The 27,199-nt window shown below is 38.1% G+C and overlaps 1 protein-coding gene across 7 annotated transcripts; it reads right to left on the bottom strand.

Moving 5' to 3' along the window:
* Nucleotides 1–559: 559 nt before the first annotated feature.
* Nucleotides 560–27,095, bottom strand: RBBP5 (RB binding protein 5, histone lysine methyltransferase complex subunit). 7 transcript variants are annotated; one of them, XM_081949339.1, is made up of 15 exons: nt 26,881–27,095; nt 24,767–24,792; nt 24,340–24,512; nt 23,637–23,777; nt 20,294–20,456; nt 17,554–17,663; nt 15,892–16,011; nt 14,283–14,436; nt 14,108–14,179; nt 13,101–13,218; nt 12,823–12,933; nt 11,167–11,236; nt 9,721–9,950; nt 8,305–8,382; nt 560–1,500 (listed from the first exon to the last, which is right to left on the bottom strand). In XM_081949339.1, the coding sequence occupies exons 1-15, from the start codon at nt 26,897–26,899 to the stop codon at nt 1,409–1,411; spliced, it is 1,677 nt and encodes a 558-aa protein (XP_081805465.1). In that variant the 5' UTR covers nt 26,900–27,095; the 3' UTR covers nt 560–1,408. The 7 variants fall into 7 exon arrangements, with proteins under 7 accessions (XP_081805465.1, XP_081805468.1, XP_081805467.1 ...); XM_081949342.1 differs by lacking the exon at nt 560–1,500 and adding an exon at nt 2,540–4,112; XM_081949341.1 differs by lacking the exon at nt 560–1,500 and adding an exon at nt 2,540–4,115.
* Between the last annotated feature and the right edge of the window lie 104 nt (nt 27,096–27,199).

The raw sequence follows: 27,199 nt of genomic DNA on the forward strand, positions 1-27,199 counted from the left end.
CACTGCTCCATACCAGTGTCTCAGATTTAATACTAATACTAGTCTTAGCATCAGTACCCTATGGTCTAGGGAGCTCCAACAACAGGCTACCATAATTTTTCTTCAAAATTATCTGATTTGCCCTAGAAACTCATAAGGCCAATTTATGCTATAATTATGTGTTTTCTCAGTTCAGTGAACAGATGAGATTGCCTTAAATTGAGATAGAGCATTTCAATAGCTTGCCAAATCTTTTTTTTAAAAATACCAATATTTACGTAGAAGCTTATTACAGTCTTATTATATTTTACTAAGAGAATAATTTTATTTAAATATTTATATAAAACTTTCCATTTCAAGCATTTAAAAAAAATACTGTCTGAGGGATTTAAACTAGGAACCTTGATAGGCAATGAACATTGTCCACCTGCAGTGTTCTGCAGCAAGTCACCAGGTATAGGTGAGAGAGGAGAAACATCTACTACTCATTTAAGGCATTCAGAGAATGATGGGATTGGATAACTGACATGCATTTACCCCAATTATTTTGTGAAGAAACCTATTTTTTCTTGAGTACATGGAGCATAAAAACACTTTTATTCCAAAAATCCACCAATGTAGAAAATATTGGATTCAGACAAGGGGGGCAGAGTAGAAGCAATACTTACCTAAAGCTGAAATCCACATTATATATTCAAATTTAAACCAATTGGAATCATAAAACTTTGCATTTGTATTTGTGATGAAAAAGACATACCCTATATTAAGGGTATTAGAAACATGTAAATTGGGCTGTTATTTTCCATGGTAAGCATAAACTATTAAGAAAGAAATTTGTCTGGCTCTTTTCTTCACCGTGCTCATGCAGCAACATATGCCATTGCAGAATGCAGCCAGTTTTAAAATTGTGATGTCACAAAGAACCATTCCATAATAAAACTATACATCCAAAAAGCCAAAGCATTCCACTCATGTCATTGTTTGAGTAGTGCTTCCAGTTACAGAAAGGTGATATGAGTAATTTAAACCTATCTGATGCGTACCTCAAATATATATTAAAAGAATCACAGATTACATAATTATCAAGGCAGAAACTGAATATTCATTGTGATTCTCCAGGGTGGTTTGGAGCATGATAGCCAAGGAATTGAATGCCTGGAATGGTTTAAACCCAGAATTGGCCTTTCTAGGATCTTGTCTTACTGCTCCCTTTCCCATCTTGGTTCTCCAAAATATCAGAAGAGGATTTTGTGAGTTTCCAACATGTTTTCCTAATCACAGCAGTGCTCTCACTCAGGAATGGCAATTTCAACAACAGTTTTGTCTTTCAGTAGCTGCCAATAATATGGCAGTGAAGCAATGATGTTATAGTATAGGGAAATCATTTAAACCTATTTTTTCTTGAGTACATGGAACTTTTATAAAATTGTTAAAAAGACCAACAATCCTGCTGTATCCTGCTTGCAGTACTGTGTTCTTTTTTCTTCTGAATTTCAGCAGCATAACTGCAATGGGCTGGACCTAAAAAAAAGAGATGGGGGTGGGGTAAATAGCTTTTATTGTAATTCAACAACACACCTAGTTAGGAATTAGTTGCACACTTAGTACATCTGGACTGCAATGGCAATTGTGTGGCATGGTGTACTGTATGTGTATACTTAAAACCCAAATAAAAAGGAATGATAGTAGAAATGCAGTAAGATGAAAGGAAGTGATGGTAATAAGATAAACTCATTAAAACAAGACTTACATATACTGAAAATACTGGCAATGTATATATAGAGCAATGCTATAAAGGGATCCAAGCTACAGAAATAGAGATTGTGCACTTGAATTCCTCCTAACATTTTTGGGAGTTACTGAAGTTCGGCATCAACGCTAGAAAATAAATATCAGAAAACAGAGGATTATCTTTTCTGACTGATCTTTTATGAAATGCTGGGAAAAAGGGAGCACTGCTTGAACACTGTCAGACTTTAGATCATATTACTGCTCCATAGTAATTGATGCTTCGTGTGAATGGTCTTCAGAATGAAGTTTATGATGGAAGTTTGCTACAGTAACTGTAGATTGGGAGATATTCTTTTATCATCCCTGGATGTTAAAATATTATTTTACTAATCACTGCATGATTCTGATGTGGCATGAAGTGGCCATCATGTGCATGACAAACTTCTTGCTCAAATTAAAAGTTATAAAAGTACATGTATCACGGAAGCTGTCCTTCATTACTCTTCCTCTTTGTTCTTACTATAATTTTATATTACATTCAATAGCCTTATGTAATAAGCGTCTTATGATAATTCCCACTGTTTAGTTTGCAATTTTTTTCTCAGTTCAGAAAACGACAGTTACAATCCACTAGTTTCTTCAGAATAATGTTTGCACTTCAATTAAAATGACCAGAGTACATCACAAATTACCATAATAGCATGTACTTGTTAGGAGCTGAATGTGACTTGATGGCACATAATCGATTTATCAATTAAGGGCTAGATTGAAGAAACTATTCTACAACTTGTTTGAATAAAGCTAGTACAAAAGAAAGCAGATTACAATATTTAAGAAATAAAATGTACCTCTTTATTTACAAATAGAGACGCTAACATCACAACAATACTTTACAGTAGCTACAAAGCAATTATTTTTCAGGTTATGTACAAACTACAATAGTAACAAATAATAATAATAATAATAATAATAGAAAACTAAAAAATAAAGCACACTAAACTGTAGAAAACAGATCTGATTTGAATTCACAATACCACATAAACAATACAACAGTCATTATCCAACCAGCTTTTCTATTATTCTTCATATGCACTGGAAAGCTCTGTAGGTGACCAGATTGTATAAGGGAATGTTGCATAAAATTCTAGAAGTGAGGATGGCATAAATAATAATATACAAAATATGAGATTTCAACTCAGGATATAATTAGAAGAAACATACCACAGGACATTATGCAGAAAACAAAACAAACTAAAAGGCATATTTAAAACACCTTTATTCTTTCTATAGATCAGAGGTGTGATCATCACGGCGGCGTCATGTGACGTATCTGGACTTTCCCCTCCCCCCTGGCTAAACCGGGTATGGGCGTGGCTAGCACGTGACGCATCTGGCCGGGAGTTTGACAACCCTGCTATAGATAGATGCTAAGTATGTAAATCACCTGTATATCCTTTAGCTTTACACTTTGAAGACATCGTTGTCATCATTTAAATGTCTCCTGAATGAAAGGCCTGTTTTGTAAAATAGACCGAGGACCAGCATTCACACCCCCAAATTGTTTTCAGAGCATATGAACAAAATGAATCCATTTAATATACCGGAAGTCCGTGTTTTCCATTTCTACACACTTCCTCTATGGAGTCTAGGGAAAGTTTGTTCTCCCTAGAACCTTGAAAGGTTTGGAAAACAAGCATCTCTGGATGTGTTTAAAGCATGGTGAGAAGAAACAAGAGTCTCTCATGCTTTTTGCTCACTCTGCTTACTTTTTTATATGCTCCTTTTCTCCCTTGGAAAAATAGTTCTTGTTCTTATGCATCAGAGACCTCTGGATTTTAACAGCCCGTTTGAAAACTAGATCAATTCACCATATCTCATAGCTGTAGGATAGTAAGCTAAGCACTAACTGCATTTACAATTCAATGTAGTTGAGAAACAAACAACAAGAAGGCTCAGAGTAATTTGCTTTAGACGGTCACAAGCCTGTTGGAGGAATTCAATGAGATTCCAGCATTTTTCTCTCTCAAGAATAAAGCCATGTAACATAAAGTAACCCAAGACTCAGTGTACATGCTTCTTAGCTTGTTCCATACGTTGTACTCTAGGGAACTCTAAGAATATTATGGGCAAAAAACAGTTCTTTCCCATCAGATTTTATATAAATCTTTCCTTGTCCATTTACTATTAGTAAAAAGAAATCTTAGGGACAAAAATGTTCCTCTTCCATAATTTGCATACAAATTGTTCCCTGGAGATGCAGGCAGCTAAGTCAGATTTTTTTCCCCCACATGAAGGCAGTCCATTATCTGACTTAACATTTGTCCTTATTCCATGTAATGACGTCAAAGTAAGAAAAAAGAATGAGGAGGGAAGCTTTCATAACAACTCCGAGATTCCACCACCTGCTAAAAATCAAAACCAAAAGAAAAGAAGAATCAAGTATTACTGATATTCTCAATAGAATTCAGACAGTTTGCAGAAAATCTAAACACTACAAAAATCATCCACACCTGGTGTAGAAACAAAGGGAGGTACTATATGCTTCCTGATTTTAGCTTTTTTTTCAAACTGTTGCAAAAGTAAATAAATTTCAGAAAAATTCAGGACTTCCCCTCACTGCTACTGGACTGCCATTTGTGAGAAATGGTGTAGGGTCTCCTGCTTGGGCGGGGAATTGGACTAGATGACCTACAAGGTCCCTTCCAACTCTATGAATCTAATCTACACCGTCAGAGTGCTCTCTGTAGTAAAGAAATTGAGGATCAAAACCTCAAGTAACAAACACAGGATCTGTATAGCAACCTTATCTCAAGATCAGTTTATTAATTAAGCTCTACACAGGACACACGGTTCTTGTTTGTCTGACAAGGAAGCAGTATTCTTTCCCACAAAATTCAATTTGCCAGGATGTTTTCACAATTTCAAAAATAGTTCACACAATTATGGCCTCATGAACTAATTTATAATAGTACGGAGCAGGCTTATATAACATATGGCATGCAGGACACATGTGGCCCAACACAAAGTCTGTGTGGACCACTGGTATTTTTTAAAGTTAATTTGCCAAGCACCAGGTACCACTGCCAGCTCTATCACTGCTGTCACTCTGCCAACCGCTAAACAGTTGAAAAGTACACCAGATATCCCTTTGCAATTATTTCTAATTTATGAATGTGGCTTTTTCCTGCACCTTTTACATGGGTCTGGCATACAGGGAGCCAATCCATTTCTACTATATTTTCCTAAATCGTGACCACTGTATCTTAAAATCAAGTTCAAGGTTGGAATGAACTATAGCTAGAATATCGACAAATCAGCCAATAACTTAGCCTCCCAAACCTGAAATTAATGAAGCCTCCCCTATCTGGTATTATAAAATAGTGGGTCTCTCATAACCCACAGCCAATTTTGGCCAAGCTGATAGAAAAGTACCAAGTTCAAGAAGGCAAGATGTCCTAGACCAGGGCTGTCAAACTCGATTTCATTGAGAGCAGCATCAGGGTTGTGTTTGACCTCAGGGGACTGGGTGGTTGGGGTGGGTGTGGCCTGCTCGCCATCACTCCTTCAGCTCTCTGCCAGTGTATGGCTGCCCCAGGCTCCGTTTCTGGCCGCGATGGCCTCCTGCAACCTTCTGCCAGTGAAAATGGAGCTGGCAGAGGGCTGCAGGAGGCCGTTGCGGCCAAAAACAGATTCCGGGAGAACTGCACGCTGGGACACGACCCTCCTAAGCTCCATTTTTGCTGGCAGAGGCACAGCAGGCTAATTCTTCCCTGTTTCCAGGGTAGCCCCACAGGCCAGTTCTAAGCACCTTGCAGGCCGATCTGGCCTGCGGGCCTTGAGTTTGACACCCCTGTCCTAGACAATAAAGCATGAACTCTATATGGAATCAGGAGGAAGTGTTATATGACTAAGACATGGCTGAGCAAGGGCAACATTGTAGTCTTTTTGGAGATCTGCCCTGCCACTTATCAGTTGCTTCAGTATGCTCAAGCTGGGAATCAGGATGACTTTGATAATCAGAAATACTTTTCCTAAATCCAGGAAATGTACCTTGAAGACACTGGCTTATGAGTGCCTACATGAGCTGAGGATCCTGCTGATTTATTGACTACCCTGCAAGATCCGTCTCCAACTTCCTGGATCTGATCTCTGTGCTGGTTCCAATGAAACTCAGGGATTAATAATCCCATAGAGAGACCATTAGAAAATTTAATGTCATTTAATTGCACTTTTATTTCTGCATAGGAATAGGATAGCTTTTACCGTATACAGACACACAACTTCTGATAATTGTTAACCAAATGTTGAACAGTGAAAACCTAAAATTAGCTCTCAGGAAAAAAAATATGGAAACAAGTTTATGACTTGGAAGGCTGCAAAGCTTCCTAATCCTCATTTGTAAGCAACAATTCAGGGGATCATATCATCATAAAAGCAACGAAACAGGAGCAGAGCAGGAAGGACAATGAGCAAGCTGGGTAACAGTGGGCCAGCAATGAGGAAAATAAGGCTTCCGGAAATGATAAAATTTACAGCAGTAGCTACTGAGCTTCAAGGACATACAAAATATTTTAGGCTGAGTTACCTGTGAATATCTACTTAACAGCTATTATAAAAAAATGTAAAAAATCACTTATGTTTCACCCATACCCATTTATTTTATCATTGAGCCTCATCGAGCAATTGAGCAGAAAACAGTTTGTCATCTGTATGCAGATTGGAAAGATAAAAATGGTTCCACTCAGTTGGAACTACAGGTCGTTCTCAATTTACAGCAGTTCATTTAGTGACCATTCAAAGTTACAACGGGGCTGAAAACAAGGGATTTGTGACCCTTTTTCACACTTACAACCATTGCAGCATCTCCATGCTCATGCGATCAAAATTCAGATGCTTTGACAATGGACTCATATTTATGTCGGCTGCAGTGTCCTGGGTTTATGTGATCACCTTTTGTAACCTTCTGACAAGCCAAGTCAATGGGGAAGCCGGATCCACTTCACAACCGCGTTACTAACTGAACAACTGCAGTGACTCACGATGGCAAGAACGGTCATAAAATGGGGCAGCAACAAATGTTTCACTTAGCAATAGAAACGTTGGGCTCAATTTTGGCTGTAGGTTGAGGACTGCCTATACAGAATTCTAAAAAAACTCAGTGTAATGGAACGAGTTGCAACCTTGCCCCTTGTCAATTCATATCATGGAATTTGATAAAAGCAAACGTCTTAGCACTGAGATTCTCTCCTGGCAGCACAGTTGCTCAAAGATTATTTCCTCCCTAAGAGTTTAGAGTGGAACCTGAAGGTTTTTCCACAGGAATAGTGAGCTGCTCCTCCCACTTGCTCCAATATTTCTGGGAATATTTTGAACAATCCCCAGCATGAGGGAAATCATTTCCTCCCTCCCAGTAATAACACTGAAAAACAACAGGAACATCAAAGCAAATTCTAGGGGAAAAGATCAGAAAGAATGAAAAGTCCACTGCAGAGTCATTATCTCATCAGGGAAGGATGACTGCCCTCTAGCCATGAAAAAGAAGATCTTTCGTGGCAAATCTAATGCTCCAATTTTCAACACTGGAGAAAAGAATCTTGAAAACTGGGGCATACAAAAATAATTGCTAAGAGGATGCTATAAGAACTTCAGAAATTCCTTTCACAAAGGAAGTAATAACAGGGTTGGAAGGGACCTTGGAGGTCCTCTAGTTTAACCCCCTGCTTAGCAGGAAACCCTATACCATTTCAGACAAATGGTTGTCCAACATCTTCTTAAAAACTTCCAGTGTTGGAGCATTCACAATTTCTGGAGGAATAATAAATGCCCATGCAGTAACTTTATATATAGGGAGTCATAGAGGGGAGGGAGGAAACTGGCTCCATTTGTCACAAAAATCATCTAGCATCTGCAAAGGGTATAACTTTAAAAAAAAGAAGATAACAGTTGCATTCTGAAAAGAATTTTAGTTTCCACTATTTCTTATCACTTTATTTTCAGCTTCTGGGATTTTCTGTAACAGCTCATTTAGATTGTGAAATTATAATGGTAGAAACTAAAGAGAATCAACATCAACAGCTTGCTTCTCCTTGTGGTAAAATTACATTCTTCTTTTAGGGCTTACGTTTTTGAAGAATGCATGTTACAGAACTTACCAATATTTCCGATGAAGAGTAAATGTTACAATTCAGAAAGTACAATTCTGTCTATCCTTGAGCGCGCAGCAACTAAACATTTAGCAAGCACGAAGTGTTTGAGAAGTTCAACTGCTCAGATTAGGCCAGGGGTGTCCAAACTTGGGAACTTTAAGACTTGTGGACTTCAACTCCCAGAATTCCCCAGCCAGCATGGCTGGCTGGGGAATTCTGGGAGTTGAAGTCCACAAGTCTTAAAGTTCCCAAGTTTGGACACCCCTGGATTAGGCCATTTCTGTACAAAGCAAGGTCACCAAGCAAGCAGAGGCTCACGGTGGGTCCTTACCTGGCAAAGGCTGTCCCAGCTCCGCCTGCACTTTACCCTTCGCTGCTCCTTCCAGAGGTAAAGAACCTCTGTCCCCTTTGTAGAGTTTCGGTTTAAATGGAGAATCTTTCTCTTTACCTTTTGATCCTTTAGGTCTCCCTGCTTGCTTCTTCTTGGATTTACCATCTCCTTTTACACCCAGCAGTGGATGGACTTCTATAAACGTTTAGAACAGAAAGTGTGTATTTTAATTTTTTTTTTTAAAAAAGAGAAAACCTATATATTCACTCTGTTGTTTATTTTCCAAATCTGTGCAGCTCACAGGCACACAGTTGTATGTAAAAGTTTAGGCGTCTCAGGTCAAATTTCAATGAATTGAACTTAAAGGAGCAAAAACTGACACCGTGGTACAAAGTCAAGCACATGTTTCTTTAAACATTCATACATATAACTTATGTATGGTTCTTTATAGATTCAAAGTAAACAGTGAATGTGCCAGTGGCAAAACTTTGGACAGTGTCTGTAATATTTTCACTGGCTGTATTAATAGCTGTCATACATTTCTTGTAGTCAGCTAAGAGGTTTTTCCTTCTTGCTTTTCGATTCTTTTTCTGTCAATTATCCTTGCAGGAACGTTCACAAGTCTCCTTGTATGCACGGCATGTTTAAATTATCCCCACAAATCTGCAACAATATTCAATATTTGGGGGCTCTGAAGACCACCCCAAAGCCTTTTCATTTCTTTCTTGAAAGTACTTCTCATGTGAATTAGAACTATATTTGATTTGAGAGCACTGTCTTGCTGAAATAGCCACCTCTTTTTAGCTTCATTTTTTTACTGTGGGACAATCAGGATATGATTTTAATTGAAGCCATTCTTCCTTGCTCCTGTACCTAATGTATCCCTGAAAAGAAGTTAGGCATTTCAGCAACTTTATCACCACCTTAAGATGAGCTGAGCTGAGCTGATTCGCTCCACTGAAGCAAAGAGACAATGCAATTTGCTTTGGGAAAAAAAAAAGCTTTGTCCATCAGTCAATCACATTCAGGGAATTCTGAATATGGTTATTTTCTGGCAAGGCCTGCTGCATACCTTCAATGATTCATGCTAGAGGCACTGTTCACTCCCCAAGATTTTGGCAAATAATCCAGATGAATTAAATGGCATACCCTCCAAAGCACAATATTCTTGCAATGCATGGTCTGTGCCATGCGCCGAAAATTTCTCACAGGTTTAGTGAGTGCTGTGGAGGATGAGCCATTTGCATCCACTGAAGCACTCGTGCAGCCTTTTGGCAATCCAGAGGAGGCATTATATGCCTGCATTGGTCAATATTTAGGGAGATGAGTTTTTTCCAAAAGCTTTTGGTGAACAATCTGGAGAAGGTAAACAGAGTGCTCCCACATGCTTGCTAAAGGCTGTGTAAAACAGAGTAAAGAGAAGTAACATATGAAAGAACTTTGAAATTTATGTAATGAGGTAAAGGGTAGAGAAGATGTCCAATTCAAAAAGTATTCTTGTCTATACAGGAATGAAAAGGAATCTCTACCCACCATCATTAGGTACTCCCTGCAGTTCTATGTTGGTGGTTTTAGGTTTCTTCTTTGGAGGCTGAGGTCCATCGGACAAAGATGGCCGCTTCTTCTCAGAACCTATCCCATCATCGGGTAAAGCAGTCTGAACTGCATCTGGTGGAGGTCCATATGGATTTTCCTCTGGGTCTTCCACCTCAGGAGCAATAGGCAAGTAGAGTAAAGCTTTAGAATCTTCCAGTTCTTCATCACTGTCAGAGAAATCATTTATTTTTTTCATTAGCAACACACAGCTCATGAGGAAAGGAAAGAATGTTTCTTCATTTGATTTTGTACTCCTGTGTTCTCCTAGGGCAGCGATGGTGAACCTTTTTTGGCTCTCGGGCCATAAGTGGGGGGAGCATAGGGGGGTCGTGTGCAGGCGTGCCGCACCCATAATGCAATGCGCGACCCCCCCAGTGCGCATGAGCGCACTACAGGCACGACCCCCCCCCATGTTTGCATGCTTTTTTTGCCCTCCCTAGGCTCCAGAGGCTTTATAGGAGAATGGGGAGGGCGAAAACAGCCTCCCCCCCCCCGGAAGCCCTCCGGAGGCTTCAGGGACCTTCAAGAGGCTTCCCTGAAGCCTCCAAAGCAGTCACAACGACTTTTAAGCGCTCCGAAGGCTTCAGGGACCATCAAGAGGCTTCCCTGAAGTCTTCAGAGCGCTCAAAACAACTCTCTGAGCAAACCAAAAGTGCGTTCCCGAACGTCCGGTTTGCCCGTAGGGCCGCTTTTTTGCGCTCCGGAGGTTTCAGGGAAGCTCATGAAGCCTCCGGAGGGCCTCTTTTTGCCCTCCCCAGGCTCCTATAAAGCCTCTGGAGCCTGGGGAGGGCGAAAAATGGCTTTAAAAAAGCGTGAACTCAGCTAGCCAATGCGTGCGTGCGCGCTGGCCAGCTGACAGGGCAGCGCCTCGCGTGCCCTGACAAATGGCTCCGTGTGCCACCTGTGGCACGCGTGCCATAGGTTCGCCATCACTGTCCTAGGGGGTATTATCATGGACCCCTACATTAACCATTCAAGTGCATGCTATGAAGGCATCTCACATATGGCAAAAAGAATACATTTCTCAACAACAGTCCTGGCTTTCTAATAAGTTTCACCACAAATTACCTTAGCCACACAACTGTTATAAGAGAAAAGCATCCTTCAAAAATTTGGAAGAGGGATATTTACATTTCTTGGTTTAAATTAGATACTATTTATAACAGACTCTTGCACAAGGGTATTTTTTGATCAGTACTAGCATCCTAATCACATCACAGATATTTTAAAGCTTCAAGATTAATCTGATTTAACAAACAGTAAACATTACTGAATGGGCAGGACTTGATTCTGAAGTATACACACACAAATAATTCATGCTCATAATTTGAGTCAACTAAAATTTATTTATAGCCTTGTAATAGCTGGGCCATTACCAATTACCTGCTACAAAAAGCTGCAATAGGGTCTACACTAGTTACATCCACTTCCTCATCTTCTGCAGCATCAGCACCTGTCAAGTAACGAAAGTCAGAATCAAAAATTAGGGGACCATTAGCATTTACTTGATAAGTGCTGTTCTGCACTAGCAAATTAATGGAGATTAAATTATAGTAAACCATAATAAATACATACTATTCTTACTTCTAGTTAATAGAATGCCCTCCTAAGAGATGCACCATTAATTCAGATGCTATTCTGTTTCAAATATCATTAACAGACTCGCTCATGTAAACATCCGCAAGGTAACAAGGAGTCCCGAATTAAATGTTATTTAATTGAATGCCCGTTTAAATTAGAGCATTCAAAATGTTTTATTCTTTTTTTAATGGAAATCTGTTACTGGATTTTATTTCTTTTATCATTCTTTATTACTTTATACTGCTTTCGGCTCTTTGGGGTGCAAAAGCAGTAAAAAAAACTTACAATAAAAAATAGGCATTGACAATGTTTGCTATCCTCTAGCAATCTCCTGGAGAGATTTATTAGATTATTTAAACAACAGCTGTACTCTTAAGTAACACATTCAATTTTATTATGCTTTTCATAGAAGTTTCATGTAATGTGGCTGGGTTCATACAGAATCATTAACAAAAGAATTCTATATTTGTATATGCATCATACTTTTTATGTGCCAATAAAATAATAAACGTTTAAACATTAAACATTTCTATAATCATTTAAAAAAATGAAACAACAAAATGCAATGAAACAATCACAACAAAAGTCGTAACGTCCATTATTCCAAAGTAAAGTAGGCACTTAATTGTTTAGCTTAAAAAACTCCTGCAGACTGTAGGCTCAGAAATTATAAATAATAAGAGAAAGGAAAAGGAAAGAAAGAAAGAAGGAAAGAAAGAAAGAGTGAGCCCTGGGATAAGGTATACATGTTCAGTTAGAAGGATGAAGTCATGAGTATTGTCAGAAATAAGTCCCATCAATGTTTCTGGTTCCCCAGAATGGATTGTTACAGATAAACCATCCTAATATCCAGTTTACAAGAGGGTATTTAAATGTGTGTTCAAATATACCCCTTGAACCATTTATTCTGCAGGGACTACAACAATTAATACTAAGAGAGTTATCAGTAATTACATATTGTAATTATACATATTGTGATCAGCCGAGTAACAAGGCTGTACTCTATATTTCTGATTTGAATGTGGGATATCAGACAGTCAGAAAAACATGTTAAAGGCACTAGGCCATTCAAGTTTTTAGTCTGGTGTTAGTTCTATATTAGTAAACGTATATAATGAAATGAAACAACAAACAAAGCTGACATGTAGATGCCATGCTTTATAGAGGTTTTTTTAATCATCTTTATGCAAGCTAATCAATATAATATACAATATAATTATGATTGCACTATATAATTGGGATTTGCTATGTCCTCTATAGGCAAAGATATCTTTTATTTTATAAAGTATAAATTCTGACAATTGTAACACATTAACAAGACATTAAACTGCACTACTTTTAAATGTGAGATAACTCATACCGCACATTCTTTAAAACACAGCAGTGCAGCGCTTCAAGAGGATCTCTTTCACGTTACACTAACTTTACTATTTTAAAGATTAAGGTTAGGTCACATACATTTACTTAGCATGGACCCCAGTTCTGAAGCTTCACATGGCTTTCTTAGGGTAGCTGGCTTCCAGTCATACTGCTGGCAACTGGCTGTCAGCAGGTGAAGACAACCATCACCTGTTGATTGGACGATTCAAAGAAAGCAGTGTGTTTTAATCTCCTGCCACAAAGGTATCCAATTTGCCATGATAAGAAAACAAAAATTGCTGGATTCAAATGGGCATTGACATCTCCAGCAGGGCAGCTCTTCTTTTAAAATAAATTTAAAATAATACGTTCTTTACCTGTCTGTTCTGGCTCACTTTTATCTTCATCTTCTATGTCAAATTCAGACTCCCGTTCTTCATATTCTACATTTTCATCCAGCTCTTTAAAATCAGGTGCAAAGGCACTCCAGTTTTCCTAAACCATAAATCCCCCCCCACCCAAAAACATTTCAAACTTGTAGCAGATAAGCACCTTGTAAACAATGAGCAACAGCTTTTCAATCACACCATGCTATATACTGAGCAGCAAAGTCACTCTATGGCCCTCCTCACCCAACAAGGGTATTTCCAGTGTTAGAACTTTGAATAACTTTATTGTCACTTTGAACAGACACTGATCAGCATACATTAAAATGAAATTTCATTGCATACAGCTCTCAAAGGTGTTGACTGTGATCCACCTATAAAGGTTCCACTTAAAAGCCAGTTTGGGGACAACCCTTCTATCCTGAATCTTTGCCCCCAAAGCCTAGAATCTCCTGCTTCCTGAAACTGTCACTCTCCCATAACCCAATAATATCTTCACCTGCTGCTTTGGACTCTTGTAATTTGAATTTGTTTGATTAAACTTGTGTATGCTTGCACAAAACCCTGCCTGCTGGTGCTTGTTTTGGCTTAAATACGAAGTGAAAATTTAGCGCCTCAACTTCTCTGGGTGCCCTTGATTGATCTGGAACAGGAGAGGTCATCTAAGTCATCACGGCTAAGTTTCCCTTCAGTGCAGAAAAAATCAAAATTAAAGCAACAAGACAAATAGCTCTCGAGCACATCCAACGAAGGAGAGTCTATCGCCTCTGTGTGTAATTGCTTCTCCTGTCTAACTGCTTTCCATATTAGGATTTTCAAAAAACATTTGGATGGTTTTTGCATTCTTTTATATTATTCTCTATTTTGTGTTTATTTAGAACATAACCCCTAGTGAAGTTTATGCAAATGCTGTAAAATATTCCAAATAGATGAAAAGAGAGCCGCCACTCAAAATCAAAATGTAGAAGGCTAATAAAATGCAGCAGAATTCTACCTACCACTTGATTCTGTGCCCATATAGATACCACTCCACTGGAAATAGAAGCAATGATTGGTCGGACAGGATGCCACTAGAATTGCAGCAGGAAGAGGGAGAAAAGTAGCAGCTATATTAAAACAAATCAGGCCCATTATCCTGACAAAATAGAACGGAGAGAAAGATGGAGCACTTACTGCCACATCCAGCAAGAGCTCTCCCCTGGTGCCATGCAGGATTTTCACAAGATTGCCAATACTTTTCTCCCATATGTACAGAGCATGCTGACGGGCTGACCCTGCAACAATATACTCTCCATCACCAGAGAAACAGCATTTCTTCCAAGGTGTCCTACAAGAAAGGTATTAGCAGAAAAAAATTAACTTTTTTTTTTCAAGGGCAGGAAAAATAAAAAGATTTTAAAAAAAACCAACAACCCCAAACTCTAAAAATGCTTTATCTGGAGAGAAGGACATATTATTCCAAAAAAATGCAAGTTGCATATTCTGCTATAGAAATGTAAATATTCAGGTCAAGCTATATTTCCCAAACTGATTAAATGCACCATCGATCCTTGGGTGATTATTTAGAATAGCTATTGCAAAATGTAATAGAAAATATAAAAATAAAGTGCAGCACAACACTAGCCTTTCAAATGTACTTTTCCAGACTCTTAAAATTCTGTTCAGGACAAAGCTTGGCTTGCACAAGCATAACAGAAGGAAGATTCTACTTCTACAGAGGTCTGCCTTTAAAAATATATGAATGAAAATGGTCAGGAAAATGAACAACTCTGCAAATCTGGCTAAAAACATTTGTTGGCTCATCTTGTCCCAGAATTGTCTGCATCAATAATTTATCTAAATTAAATAGGCAGGTGCAGCGAGAAAATTCTCTTCTCAACCAAGATGGGATCATCTGTCTCTCTTCGCTCCTTACAGAATGGTCTTGTATAAGTGCCTGGTCCATCATTTTCCATTTATTTTACTCTGTTCAGTTTTTATATCACATGGCTTTAATTTATGATGCTACTTTAAAGACGCTGGTAGGATGTATGTATGTATGTATGCATGCAGGCAGGCATGCGTGCACACACACACACACACACACAATCTGGCCAATGTAATAGCAATACTTTAAATGACAGAATGCTATATTAGGAAATATACTGTGCAAAATTATCCATTATCAAATCCATTTTGATTGAGAGCTGCCCAGTTTGTTGCAGGGTGGGCATTATGTAAATGTTTCAAACAAAGCAATACCTAACAGGAGGATCCAGGTGACTGGCCGATCTCAAAATGCCTAACCAGAAATTCACCTAGTTAGGACTAGGATAGATAGACCAGCAGCAAATTCTAGGGCTATAAACCAAACCAGGAAGTTGGAAAAAAAGACAAAACCATTTCATTTTATTGTTAAGAAAACAACATGGATATATCTATGTAATTATTAGGAGCTGAGCTTGACTTAAAAGGAACTTACATTTATAAATTTACAACTTGATCCTATGAAGATTACTCAAAGTAACTTTCAATTTTTAAAAGGGTGTTACTACCCCTTAGCCATATAGACTGAGGTCTTCTTTTGTTAAGTGGGGGATCTGTGATGAGAGATCAATAATCAAGGAAGTCTGTCATATAAGACAAGCTGAATGTTTGAAAGAATAGTTATTGTTTTGGAAGGTCACAAAGCAAACAGCTATGTAACAGGATTAACTATTACTAACTATTTGATTAATTATTGAATATTGCAAAGAAAACATATTCTTATGCCTTACAATACTTAGTTACTTTACATATTTACCTGTTCACCAAATCCTGTAGTTTTTGCATTGGTTCTGGTTCCCCATCTCTACCACAAGTCAAGATTTCCCGGCCATCATAAACTCTGATTATGCGATCAGCAGTATTTATGAGAAAGCAACTGGAAGATTGAAATATATTAACATGCTACAATGATACTAGCTTTCTGAAATGAATTGCTGATCCATCATTTTACAATACAGGTAGTCATTGCTTAATGACCACTCATTTAGTGACCATTTAAAATTATGACAGCACTGAATGAATAAGACTTATAACCGATCCTTGAAGTTCTGGTCATTTACAGCGTATCCACAGCCATATGATCACAATTCGAGTGCTTATGGACCAGCACACAACTATAACACTTTGCTCATTCTGTCATATGATCACAATTTGCAATCTTTGCTGCTGGCTTCCCACAAGCAAAGTGAATGGGGAAGCCAGCAGGAAGTTGCAATTGCATCACACTTAATGACCATGTGCAATTTGCTTAATTATGGCAAACAGTGAAATGGGTGGTATATAAATTTAATAAAAGGGACTAATGCTGTAAATCGACTCGATTATATGATTTTCTGCTTTATGTCTGTGCCATTTAGCACAGAATTGCAGGTCCCAATTACCATTGTTAAGCAATATGAAAGTCAGAAAAACTTCCTTTAGATGCACCCAAAGATTTAAATACAGCAGAATATATTTTGTTTTTGAAGGCTGCTTTTTATGTCAAGGTGTAAGCTGCTTTTTCAAAACTTCTTCAGTTTCAAGAACAAATTACCATGTGAGCCTGAGAACTATGCTAAAGCTTCTTTAGGGGTTAGGGTTAGATGTTTTATTTGCTTAGCTTTCTATCATAATATTTAACCAACAATTCTTTTTATCATGACTGCTGCTTTTTAAATTAGCTAATGTTGAAGTATCTGTCTAATTTCAAATACTTGATTTAAAAAATATCACTTTAAAAAACAACAGTCACTAGGCCAAACTCCCAATTAGCCTAATATGAACAAACTTGGCTGAAGATCATACAATCTAATGCAAACCCAAAAATTCTAAAATTGCCCTTACCTAAAAACACATTTCAAAACATTTCCAAAGGTAAAAGAAAGTCATTCTGAAAAATAAGCCCAAATATTAATCCATTGATAAAAATGGCCATTTGGCAACTCTAATAAAATTAAATAGTGCAATTTAGCTGCATGTGGTACCAATCATGACATATGGGGAACTAACATAATTAAGGAAGGAGCATAGCTCTGTTCTACATTACATCTTTGTGTGAAGAAACCTTCAAACTCAAGTCCCTGTTAAAAGATAAGGAACTAAGTCATAGGAAATACTGCTGCATGAGTTTGACCAGAACGAACAATACTAGCTTAGAAAAACAAGATCTGGCATGCCTGGCAATTTCCTATGCTTGTCTAATAAACGCAGATACTCCCACCATTTAACCTCATTTTGAAATGAATAATTGCCATCATTGAAGAACACTCACCGAATGTGTGTTAAGAGGAACAGGATTATATTCAGTAACTCCACTCCAAATCACAAGTGGCAAGAATTTAAAATTGTCTACCCAAATGGTACTTGAGGGTGGGGGGTGGGGGGAGCTTTTCACTATTATGCTTTCAGTGAATAAATTCTGAAGCTGATTTCAACCCACCTTCCTTTTCGAGCAAATTCTATAGATTTAATAGCAGTTGTGTTGCTGGTTCCTGTTGTCACTCTGAAGGAAGCAACGAGATCCTGAGTGTCTGTCTTTAACACCAAGATCTAAAAAAGCAAGAAAAAAAATGTCTTTCTGGGTACAATCTTTCTCCCTAAAACTTGTAAGAAAAATCAATGAATTGTAAGGGTATGCAGTTCACCCAATTATATTTTACTCCATAACTTATGAAACTCTAAGCAGGGTCTTAAAACATGTATGTTATCAATTAAAAATGAAATAAAGCTTTACATTTAACATTGCAATATTACAGTAGGTGTTAAAACTCAACGTATGCTGCCAACAGTATATATTTCATTTTGTATATTAATATCTTTCCAAATGAGAACAGCTTCATTCAGAAACATTTTATAGCTACTAGCACATATGAAATTTCAATTGAATATTGATCTTAACGTTCTTTGTATTATTGTATATATCTGAACCCAAAACATTCTGACTTTTTTACAAGTCCACCAGGAATGATAAAATGACCTTCATGTTGTCCAATGTCAGTTATCTTTACCAGTCACATGTCAACAAGCATCCTCACTTCTGAATAAGAATGTTTTCTGCATGATATATTACCTTTTAAATCATAAAACTCAATTGTTAAAAGCTTCAAGCATCATCAGACTGAAATAAATGTTGCTTAGAAGAATGGAATTTAACATGCCATAAATCCATAGGACATGGGGTGATACCAACATAACAATAAAACATTTTCTGAGACATTATTTTTACATACATATGTATCTCTATATTCTCTTTTATCACCCACAGAATGCAATTCAATATTAAAAGCATACCTGAAAAAGCTAAATATGAATAGATTATGTAATCTATTTTTAAATCTGCTTATTTTATACCAGGTTAATATTTCCTGTTCCTCTAATAAGAGAAAATTATAAGAAAAAAAATGGGGAGGAAAAAAAAATTCTGCTTCTGCCAAACAGAATCCATGGTATTCATCTGGCTAGCGTGCTGTCAGCGTGTGAGAGAGTTGAGGGCTGTATTCCAAACAGTATTTGCTCTGTGAGCAACAAGGAAGGAGAAAGCAAGGAGACAGGATTTGGCATGTTCTGTTTTAAAGCTGCATGGTGAAATTAAAACTGAAAGTGAAACTCCTCTCCTCGGCTGAACTACCACATTGGAAAAGCTGTTTTTGGTATTGTATAATTACTTAATGTGTTATATTATATATATTATATTATATATGTTATATATAAAGAGAAGTTATTGAATCCTGCTAAATCAGTTACTTATGTGTGCTTTCTAAATGAGATTGCTGCTGCAAACTGTGACATGTCCTTGCAGCAAATAGGGAACAGCCAGGTCAGCTTCAGCACATTATTGCAGCCTTATTCAGCATGAGCAGCTGATTGGCGGGTGGATCCGCTTCCCCAGTCAGCTGTTCCAGGCTGCAAGGATTGCCATAGACCATCGCCTCCTCCGTGCCTTGCGGTTTTGGCTACATTCTGTGTATAAGAGAGGGGGGGATTGTGTCTTATACTGCGAAAAATACGGTAATCAGTATGTTGTGTCAAAGCCAGTAAATAACACCATTTGCTAGTTTGATAACAACTCTCAACTGGACTAACACTTCATATATATTTGATCCTCAAATCAGTTTAAGAATATTGATCAATATCTGGTTCAAAAGTGCAAGATATCTTGATCTAATATATTACCAAGTGAAGATGAATCTTACTTGGAACTGATGTGTCTACTGTATCACAATGTGACACTATACCTTTTTTCAATATTACTATTCCTCCCTCCCTCTCTTCATGTCATTTTAAATATAACCAATGTATGTATTTTCCCATGAAAGCCTGAAGACTGTAAAAGGAAGAGTTCTCCTGGTCCGTGTCTGTGGTAAAGAGGAGCAGAGCTTAGACAATGCAAATCAAAAATTAAAAGCTACATTTAAACTCTTGAACTGCTGATATACTGTACATATCTGTTTTGGACCAGGCTGTAACTGTACCTTCATGTAATAATTCTTCTATAGAGGTCACAAGTAACAGATTGATTTAACTGTTTTGTGAATTCTCTGGAACAAGACATAGCCCAACCTAAACATTTGAGATAGTAGTCATGCAGAACGCTTCATCAATGTAGAAGGGTAGTATATGTGTTCTACATGTGATCTATTGTTCATGAATGTGTGTTATCTGTCTGAGCAATAAAATATTCATTGTGTGACATCTAGTGGACATATTGCAAATGCAACAAACCTTCAAACAAACTGGTGAATAGTGTGGCTAAAGACATGGAATGATTATCGGTCATCAACTCAATGCCGACTTTTATTGACGGATAGATCTGTCCCCAACTTTTCCAAACGTTTATCCATTACTGCTGTAATTAAGTCCAACCACCTAATTGCTTGTGATCCCTTTCTTCTCTCTCCTTCCATCTTTCCCAGCATTATAGATTTCTCCAGAGGGATAATGCATAATGTGTCCAAAGTATGATCATTGAGCCTCATCATTGAAGCAGAATCCTCTGTGATTATTGAAAAGCTCCACTGAATTCAATGGGATTTAATACGAGATAAATGAGTAAGGACTACATCCCTGCTACAGAACTATTTTTTACTTACCAGATAAAAATCCCATTTGCAGCCATGGGGTTTACCTTTGAGGCGGGTTTAGATTATAGAACAAAACAATACAATATAATTATTTCTTACCTTTCCTTTAGCATTCCCTGTGTAGATATATTCCCCTCGTCGATCAAAAGAAGCTACCACATTGAGATCAGAATCATCATCTACTGGTAGGACAACATGTTTCGAATCAGACAATGTTAGCATTACTGGGGCAGATTTCATCGGACATACTAATACCTTGTTTCTAAAGAAATAGAAAAACAGAAAACAAATAAATTCTCAAACATCAAGCAATGCATCATCAAAGACATGAAAACAGAACAAGGGAAGTATGCTTTTCCCCCTAAAAAATGAATCGTATTTTGTACTCATAAACAAGTATAAGCAGGATTTAAAAATTAATTCAGTATCATTCATATTCTAAACAATTAATATATTTGGTAAATTTGTTCTCGCTCCCCCATACACAGTTATTCTATCATTTCACTTTTATTCCACTTGTCATCCATGAAACCAATCAAACAAAAGGACAAAGATGACATTCTCTAATGAGGAAAGTTTCTGAATAACCTTTCAGGACAGACTCCCATGAAATGTAACAGTGATTATTCAACAGAATAGCGACCCAGTAAAGATATTTGATATGATCTGGCTAGGGGATGAGAAGGATGAGTAGAAATGGATTCAGAAACAATTAAGTGACAGTTCTGTCATTCATGATTCTAACAATATTGGAACTAGTGAGCCTGTTCTTAGAAAAACTCAGTAAATTCATAGAATCCTTTGCCTGTATATGTTGACAATAACTAAAAGTCAGAGATTTAGCTATTTAATCATAGGAAGAAGTGCTTAATGAAAATCCAGGACTAGGGTTTGAGCTTCACAGATGTGAGAGACTAGTCAAAAAGCATGTAAGTGTTAAGAGGAGAGCAAACTCTGCAGCGACTCGTTAATGAATCTCCGCTGTTCACTGAATGGAGGTTCAGCAAAGTTTATTTAAGGTGCTCATTCCCTTTAATAATAATAATAATAATAAATTTGGATTTATTAGCCGCTCCCTTTCCGGGCAGGACTCGGGGCGGCGTACACTAAGACATATATAAACATACATATATACACAGACATACATGCACGGAGGAGGTAATAGATCAAAACATTTAGACAAATTAAAACCATTAACATGCCCCGTTTAATAAAAACCCAATATACAATAAAAATTTAAAATTTAAAAAAGACAGTCAGGAGGAATATGAAAAAATTACGGTTGAGCCAGGCCGGATAATTGAAAGAGGTGGGTCTTCAACTGTACACGGAAGGAGCAGAGATCGGAAATAATCCTGATGTCACGGGGGAGGTCATTCCACAGGGCTGGGCCCATCACAGAGAAGGCTCTGCTCCTGGATGTCGCCCCCCGACACTGTTTGGCGGACGGCACCCGGAGAAGTCCCTCTCTGTGTGAGCGAATTGGTCGTAGGGATGTGTGGGGCAGGATGCGATCCTGCATGTAACTAGGTCCTATGCCATGAAGCGCTTTAAAGATCATAATCAAAACCTTGAAACGCACTCGGTAGACCACAGGAAGCCAGTGCAGCTCGCGCAGGAGAGGTGTTACAGGGGAGTATCTAGACCTCCCCATAATCACCCGCGCGGCCGCGTTCTGGACCAACTGTAGTCTCCGAGTGCATCTCAAGGGAAGCCCCATGTAGAGAGCATTGCAGTAGTCCAGTAGTCCTTAACTCTTTGGGCAGAGTTAAGAACAATTTATCAATAAATCTTCTGAATAACTGGCATTGCTGCATCTTGGATTTCTTTTGCATCTTCTGAATCCAAATTCTGTGAATTTACTACCTACTGGTAACTTATCACTTTCAAACCCTGCTTTCCTGTTTGACCATGAGTCTGACCTCAAAAATGCAAAAGGATTTTTTTCAAAGGTTGTATTATTACAATTTGCTGTTATAGAGTTTGAGCCTATTTATCTCAGACCTAAGGAGGACTCCACACCTTCTAATTTGCCTCCTAGTAACTTCGCATGCCAGCACAGGAAATAATTATTATAATTAATAATGTATGTATTAAATATAATAAACAGAATGGACAGCTATTTATTATACACTATATTGCCAAAAGTATTCGCTCACCTGCCTTTACTCGCATATGAACTTACTATAAGTGACATCCAATTCCTAATCCATAGGGTTCAATATGATATCGGTCCACCCTTTGCAGCTATAACAGCTTCAACTCTTCTGGGAAGGCTGTCCACAAGGTTTAGGAGTGTGTTTATGGGAATTTTTGACCATTCTTCCAGAAGCACATTTGTGAGATCACACACTGATGTTGGATGAGTTTATGTGGCCTACCACTTCATGGCTGAATTGCTGTCGTTCCCAAACATTTCCACGTTCTTATAATACAGCTGATAGTTGACTGTGGAATATTTAGGAGCGAGGAAATTGCACGACTGGATTTGTTGCACAGATGGCATCCTATAACAGTTCCACGCTAAAATTCACTGAGCTCCTGAGAGTGACCCATTCTTTCACAAATGTTTGTACAAACAGTCTGCATGCCTAGGTACTTAATTTTAGATCTGTGGCCATGGAAGTGATTGGAACAGTTGATTCTGATTATTTGGATGGGTGAGCGAATACTTTTGGCAATATAGTGTATTTAATAATTTTAAAACATATGCTGCCCAACTCTCAATTCTAGATGGCTCACTACAATCAAAGAAATTACGAAACATTTAATGAACTATAAATATAAAAGGTGACAAGAGAACAAACCAACTGGAATGAAGCAGTGAGCCTCACTTTCTCTCATCAAAGGCCTAGATGAAGACCCAGGTTTTCATGGCTATTCTAAACAACACCAAATGAGGGCTACTTGAACCTTGCAGGGAATCTCATACCTCCTCAAAGTGCCAAATTCAGAGACTTTGTATTTTGTATATTTGTATTTCCATATGTAGTTAGGAAAATGCATATGGAAGAAAAATTCCTAGGAAAATTCCACACAAAGTTTAGAACAATATCTTGACTCACGACCAAGAGGAAAACAGATATTGATAGTGGGAATGAAAGGCAAGATCTTTCTCTGTCCCCGAACATGTATTTTGCATGTGCTTGGAAACAATACTGAATTCTGAGAACCTTAGATCTCAATGATATCAACCTGTTGATGCACTGACTCACAGTTTTTCAGACTTTCTTATTTCTGGAGCCAATATATCTATAGTGGTGATAAAACCATTTGCCCAACCTAGCCATTTTTTGTTTTTGTTCAGTTATTAAGCCGCATAGTTAAGAAAAAAAAAACTGTTTGACTACTACAATCCATGAAAAGGTATTATAATTTGAATATATTTGAAAGAAATTATCTAGATTACTACTGTTTTTAAAACTGTGTTAATATTACTTACTGATCACGAGGATGATACTGGACTTTCAGAATAGGAGAAGGAAAACGAAACCTCTGATCACAATCACCAGTCAAAACATCCCACTGAGACACCATATTATCAGTTGATGCACTCACTAACTTGTGACCATCTCGACTCCAACTGAAAGAGAAAGATCTAAATAGCCTCTCAGCACAGCTCTCACTGTCCCCATCAAATATCATGTTGACAAGCGTTCTGCCGCACTCCAACTTTAAATTTGATTTCCAAAAACATTTAAAGAACCAAATGCCTTATAAGTTCAATGGAATAAACACGCACTACAGCTTTAACACATCTTTATGTATCATCTATTAGCTGGTATCAAAACAAACTACTGCATATTTGTATGAGAATCAAATTGCAGCTGAAGTGATCACTGAAATTTTTATTGGAACAACTTTCAATAACCAAAACACTGGACACTTCATTCCAATTCATTTTTCTGGTGCAGCTGCTGATGTAACTGTCACACAAAGTTTTGAGTTGCCTAGCTATCAACAATGCACATCCCTGAATGGTAGCTTCCAGTAATAAAAACTAGTAAGTATATTCTAATAAAATGTCCAAAGTTGAAATGCCTGAACATTGTACAATAAATGCATGCAGAATTCTTTTTTCTGAGCTCAACTGCAGGCATATCATCCACAAAGCAAATTAAATTTGTATTAGGATAATTCCTTACCATAATGAACAAACTGGGTGAATATGGGCACTTATTATTTTTGCAATGCCCCTTGTCAAGAAATCCCAAATGACAATTCGGCCATCATTACAACCCACTGCTAGAAGAGTGCCCCATCTGTTAAAAGTACATGTAAGAGCCATACTAATACAGTCCAATGTGCCATCAGCTTCCTGAAAACAAAAAAGGGATAAAAATGGAGAGGTTTCATGTGTAGGTTACATAACCATGTTATTTCACTCCAAGAAATGTCTCATGCAAATAAATAACTTGTTCAATGTTCATGTAATAAGTTGAATATTTAAGACCCACAGTCTATTTCATGTGTATGAGTATATATCAAAAGTTCTCTTTTCTAGCCCAGTAAAATAGTCACAATCAATCGTGCAAAATATTTATACAAGGGTAAATACATATACATATATACCTCTGGATAGTTCTGCCCAAAGGATTCTGGAAAAAAAGAAGAAGGAAATATGAAGGAAATTCAAAAATGCCACACTCCTTTTTGTTTCATGTTGCATTACTGAAGATCGAATGATAGGGGTATGTACTGAAAAAATAAATCTGACCTATGAATCAGTAGCATACTTTACAATATTATATATGCTATCCAGAAATTGAAGGAAGTTTTAGCAACGAGGTTCAAGTAACTTAATATATTTCTAATTGAAAATCTGAAAATCTTCACTTTTACTGGTAAAATTAAACAATATTTACTATTTTTGGAAGAGCAAAATATAAATTCCTTGCTGCAGGAATCTCAAAACTGTATTCAAAATTACTCTTTGGATTCCAATAAACATATAATCATTAAAATTAAAGTACTTCTTAAAGTACCTTAAATCTTCAAAAATAAGATGTTGCTATGCCTTAAGGGGAAGCAATTAATAATATTTTTTAAAAAGAATCTAGAAATATACAAAGGATTTTTTTGACAGGCTATTTTGGAAATAATTATCCAGTGAAGTTCATTAATTCTCATTTATCATCCAAATTCGTTAACTGTAACTTCATCTCAAGTGAAATAGGCATGTACAGTAGGATTGCCTTAACTAGTCTAGAAAAAGATGTACCGTATGTCTCAAAATGTTAGGAAGCCAAGGCTTTTACCAGATATTTCTTTATCGCATAATTTAGAATAGAATTACAGAGTTGGAAGGTACCTTGGAGATCTTCTAGCCCAACCCCCTGCTTAGGCAAGAAACCTTATACCATTTCAGACAAACGGCTGTCCAATCTTAAAAACTTCCAAGCATTCACAACTTCTGGAGGCAAGCTGTTCCACTGATTAATTGTTCTAACTGTCAGGAAATTTCTCTCAGTTCTAAGTTGCTTCTCTCCTTGATTAGTTTCCACCCATTGCTTCTTGTTCTACCTTCAGGTGCCTTGGAGAATAGTTTGACTCCCTCTTCTTTGTGGCAACCCCTGAGATATTGGAACACTGCTGTCATGTCTCCCCTAGTCCTTCTTTTCATTAAACTAGACAAACCCAGTTCCTGCAACCGTTCTTCATGTTTTAGCCTCCAGTCCCCTAATCATCTTTGTTGCTCTTCTCTGCGCTCTTTATAGAGCCTCAACATCTTGTGGCAACCAAAATTTAGACTATTCAAATCATTTCTAACTCACGTACACAATTTAAAGCATAGTAATGAAGTAATCTGACATTGCATTAAGGGTGGGTGTCCTCCTACCCATAATGGATTTTTCTGGATGTGTGTGTGCAAGCAGCAAAAGGGAAAAGACATTTCGTCCATCCGGGCCCATCCACAACAATTGCAATAATACACGAGCACACAATATATACAAACTCAAGCTAAACCGCACCAAACTCGATTGCAGAAAATACGACTTCAGCAACAGAATGGTCAATGCCTGGAATGCTCTACCTGACTCTGTTGTCACATCCTCAACCCCTCAAAACGTTTAACCTTAAACCGTCTACTGTTCCTAAGTGGTCAATAGGGGCGTGCATAAGCGCACCAGGGTGCCTACCGTCCCTGTCCAACTGTCCCGATTTATTCGTACCCATTTCCTGTGCTCTTATTCATGTTCATTCTTATTCCTGTTATCTTGTAAATGAGTGACAAACTAAACAAATAATAAAAAACCCCAAATTCACAACCAATGGAAACCGGGTCCGTCAGGGTCCCATGTAGGCGTCCGCTGCATAAATCTGCCTGGACTCTTTTGCATCTCAATCAAAACAAATTGGATTTTTCTTTCTTTCTTCGAAGCGACGGGGAGGCAGCCTCCCGCCGTTTTCCCATCACTGGACAGCTGTGCCCCCTTTTTGCAAACGGGAGGAGGGAAAATGCGCCCCCCCAAACCCCGAAGCTTCCCGCGTTCCAGTCCAAGAAGCAACCCAGCGGCCCTTCCCCAGCAACATTGCCTTGTTTGACCACCCACAAACACGCCTCCCCGGGTTTATCCCACGGTCCCGTCTCCCCATCGTCTCCCCCCCCATTGCCCCGTCCACGCACCCCCGGCCCCAAGTAAAGAGCAACGATCGAATCGCCTTCCCCCCCGCCCCCCACGCACCGAGCAGCTCCAGGTTCATCTTGCTCACACTCTCCTTCCGTCCGATCCCGCTTCGGACGCAAAGACCCAAAAGGCCCCCCAACCCGAAGGCGTTGCCGCCGTAACTCTGCCTGATGAAAACGTTTTCGATTTCCTGGCGGCTTCGATCCCTCGCTGCGTGACACGAAATAATTGTTCGTCGTTTTCATATCCAACATTTCCTAAAAACGGGGAACAACGTGGTGAGAAGCCATTTGGGATGTAAGGCGAAAACAGGCAGCGCCGCGAACAGCCCGGCGTTCACAAAATCCAATAAATATAAACCGGGTTGAAACAAAGT

Source organism: Natrix helvetica, assembly GCF_964273705.1.
Source record: "Natrix helvetica genome assembly, chromosome: 3".
Classification (NCBI taxonomy): domain Eukaryota; kingdom Metazoa; phylum Chordata; class Lepidosauria; order Squamata; family Natricidae; genus Natrix; species Natrix helvetica.

Excerpts from the sequence above, each read along its gene's own strand:
- RBBP5 (XM_081949337.1), bottom strand. Across the intron at positions 23,778-24,339 it reads CACCCAGTTTGTTCATTATG|TTGGAGTCGAGATGGTCACA; the intron begins GTAAGGAATTAT and ends TTTCTCTTTCAG. Across the intron at positions 9,951-11,166 it reads ATTGCAGCTTTTTGTAGCAG|TGATGAAGAACTGGAAGATT; the intron begins GTAATTGGTAAT and ends TTTCTCTGACAG.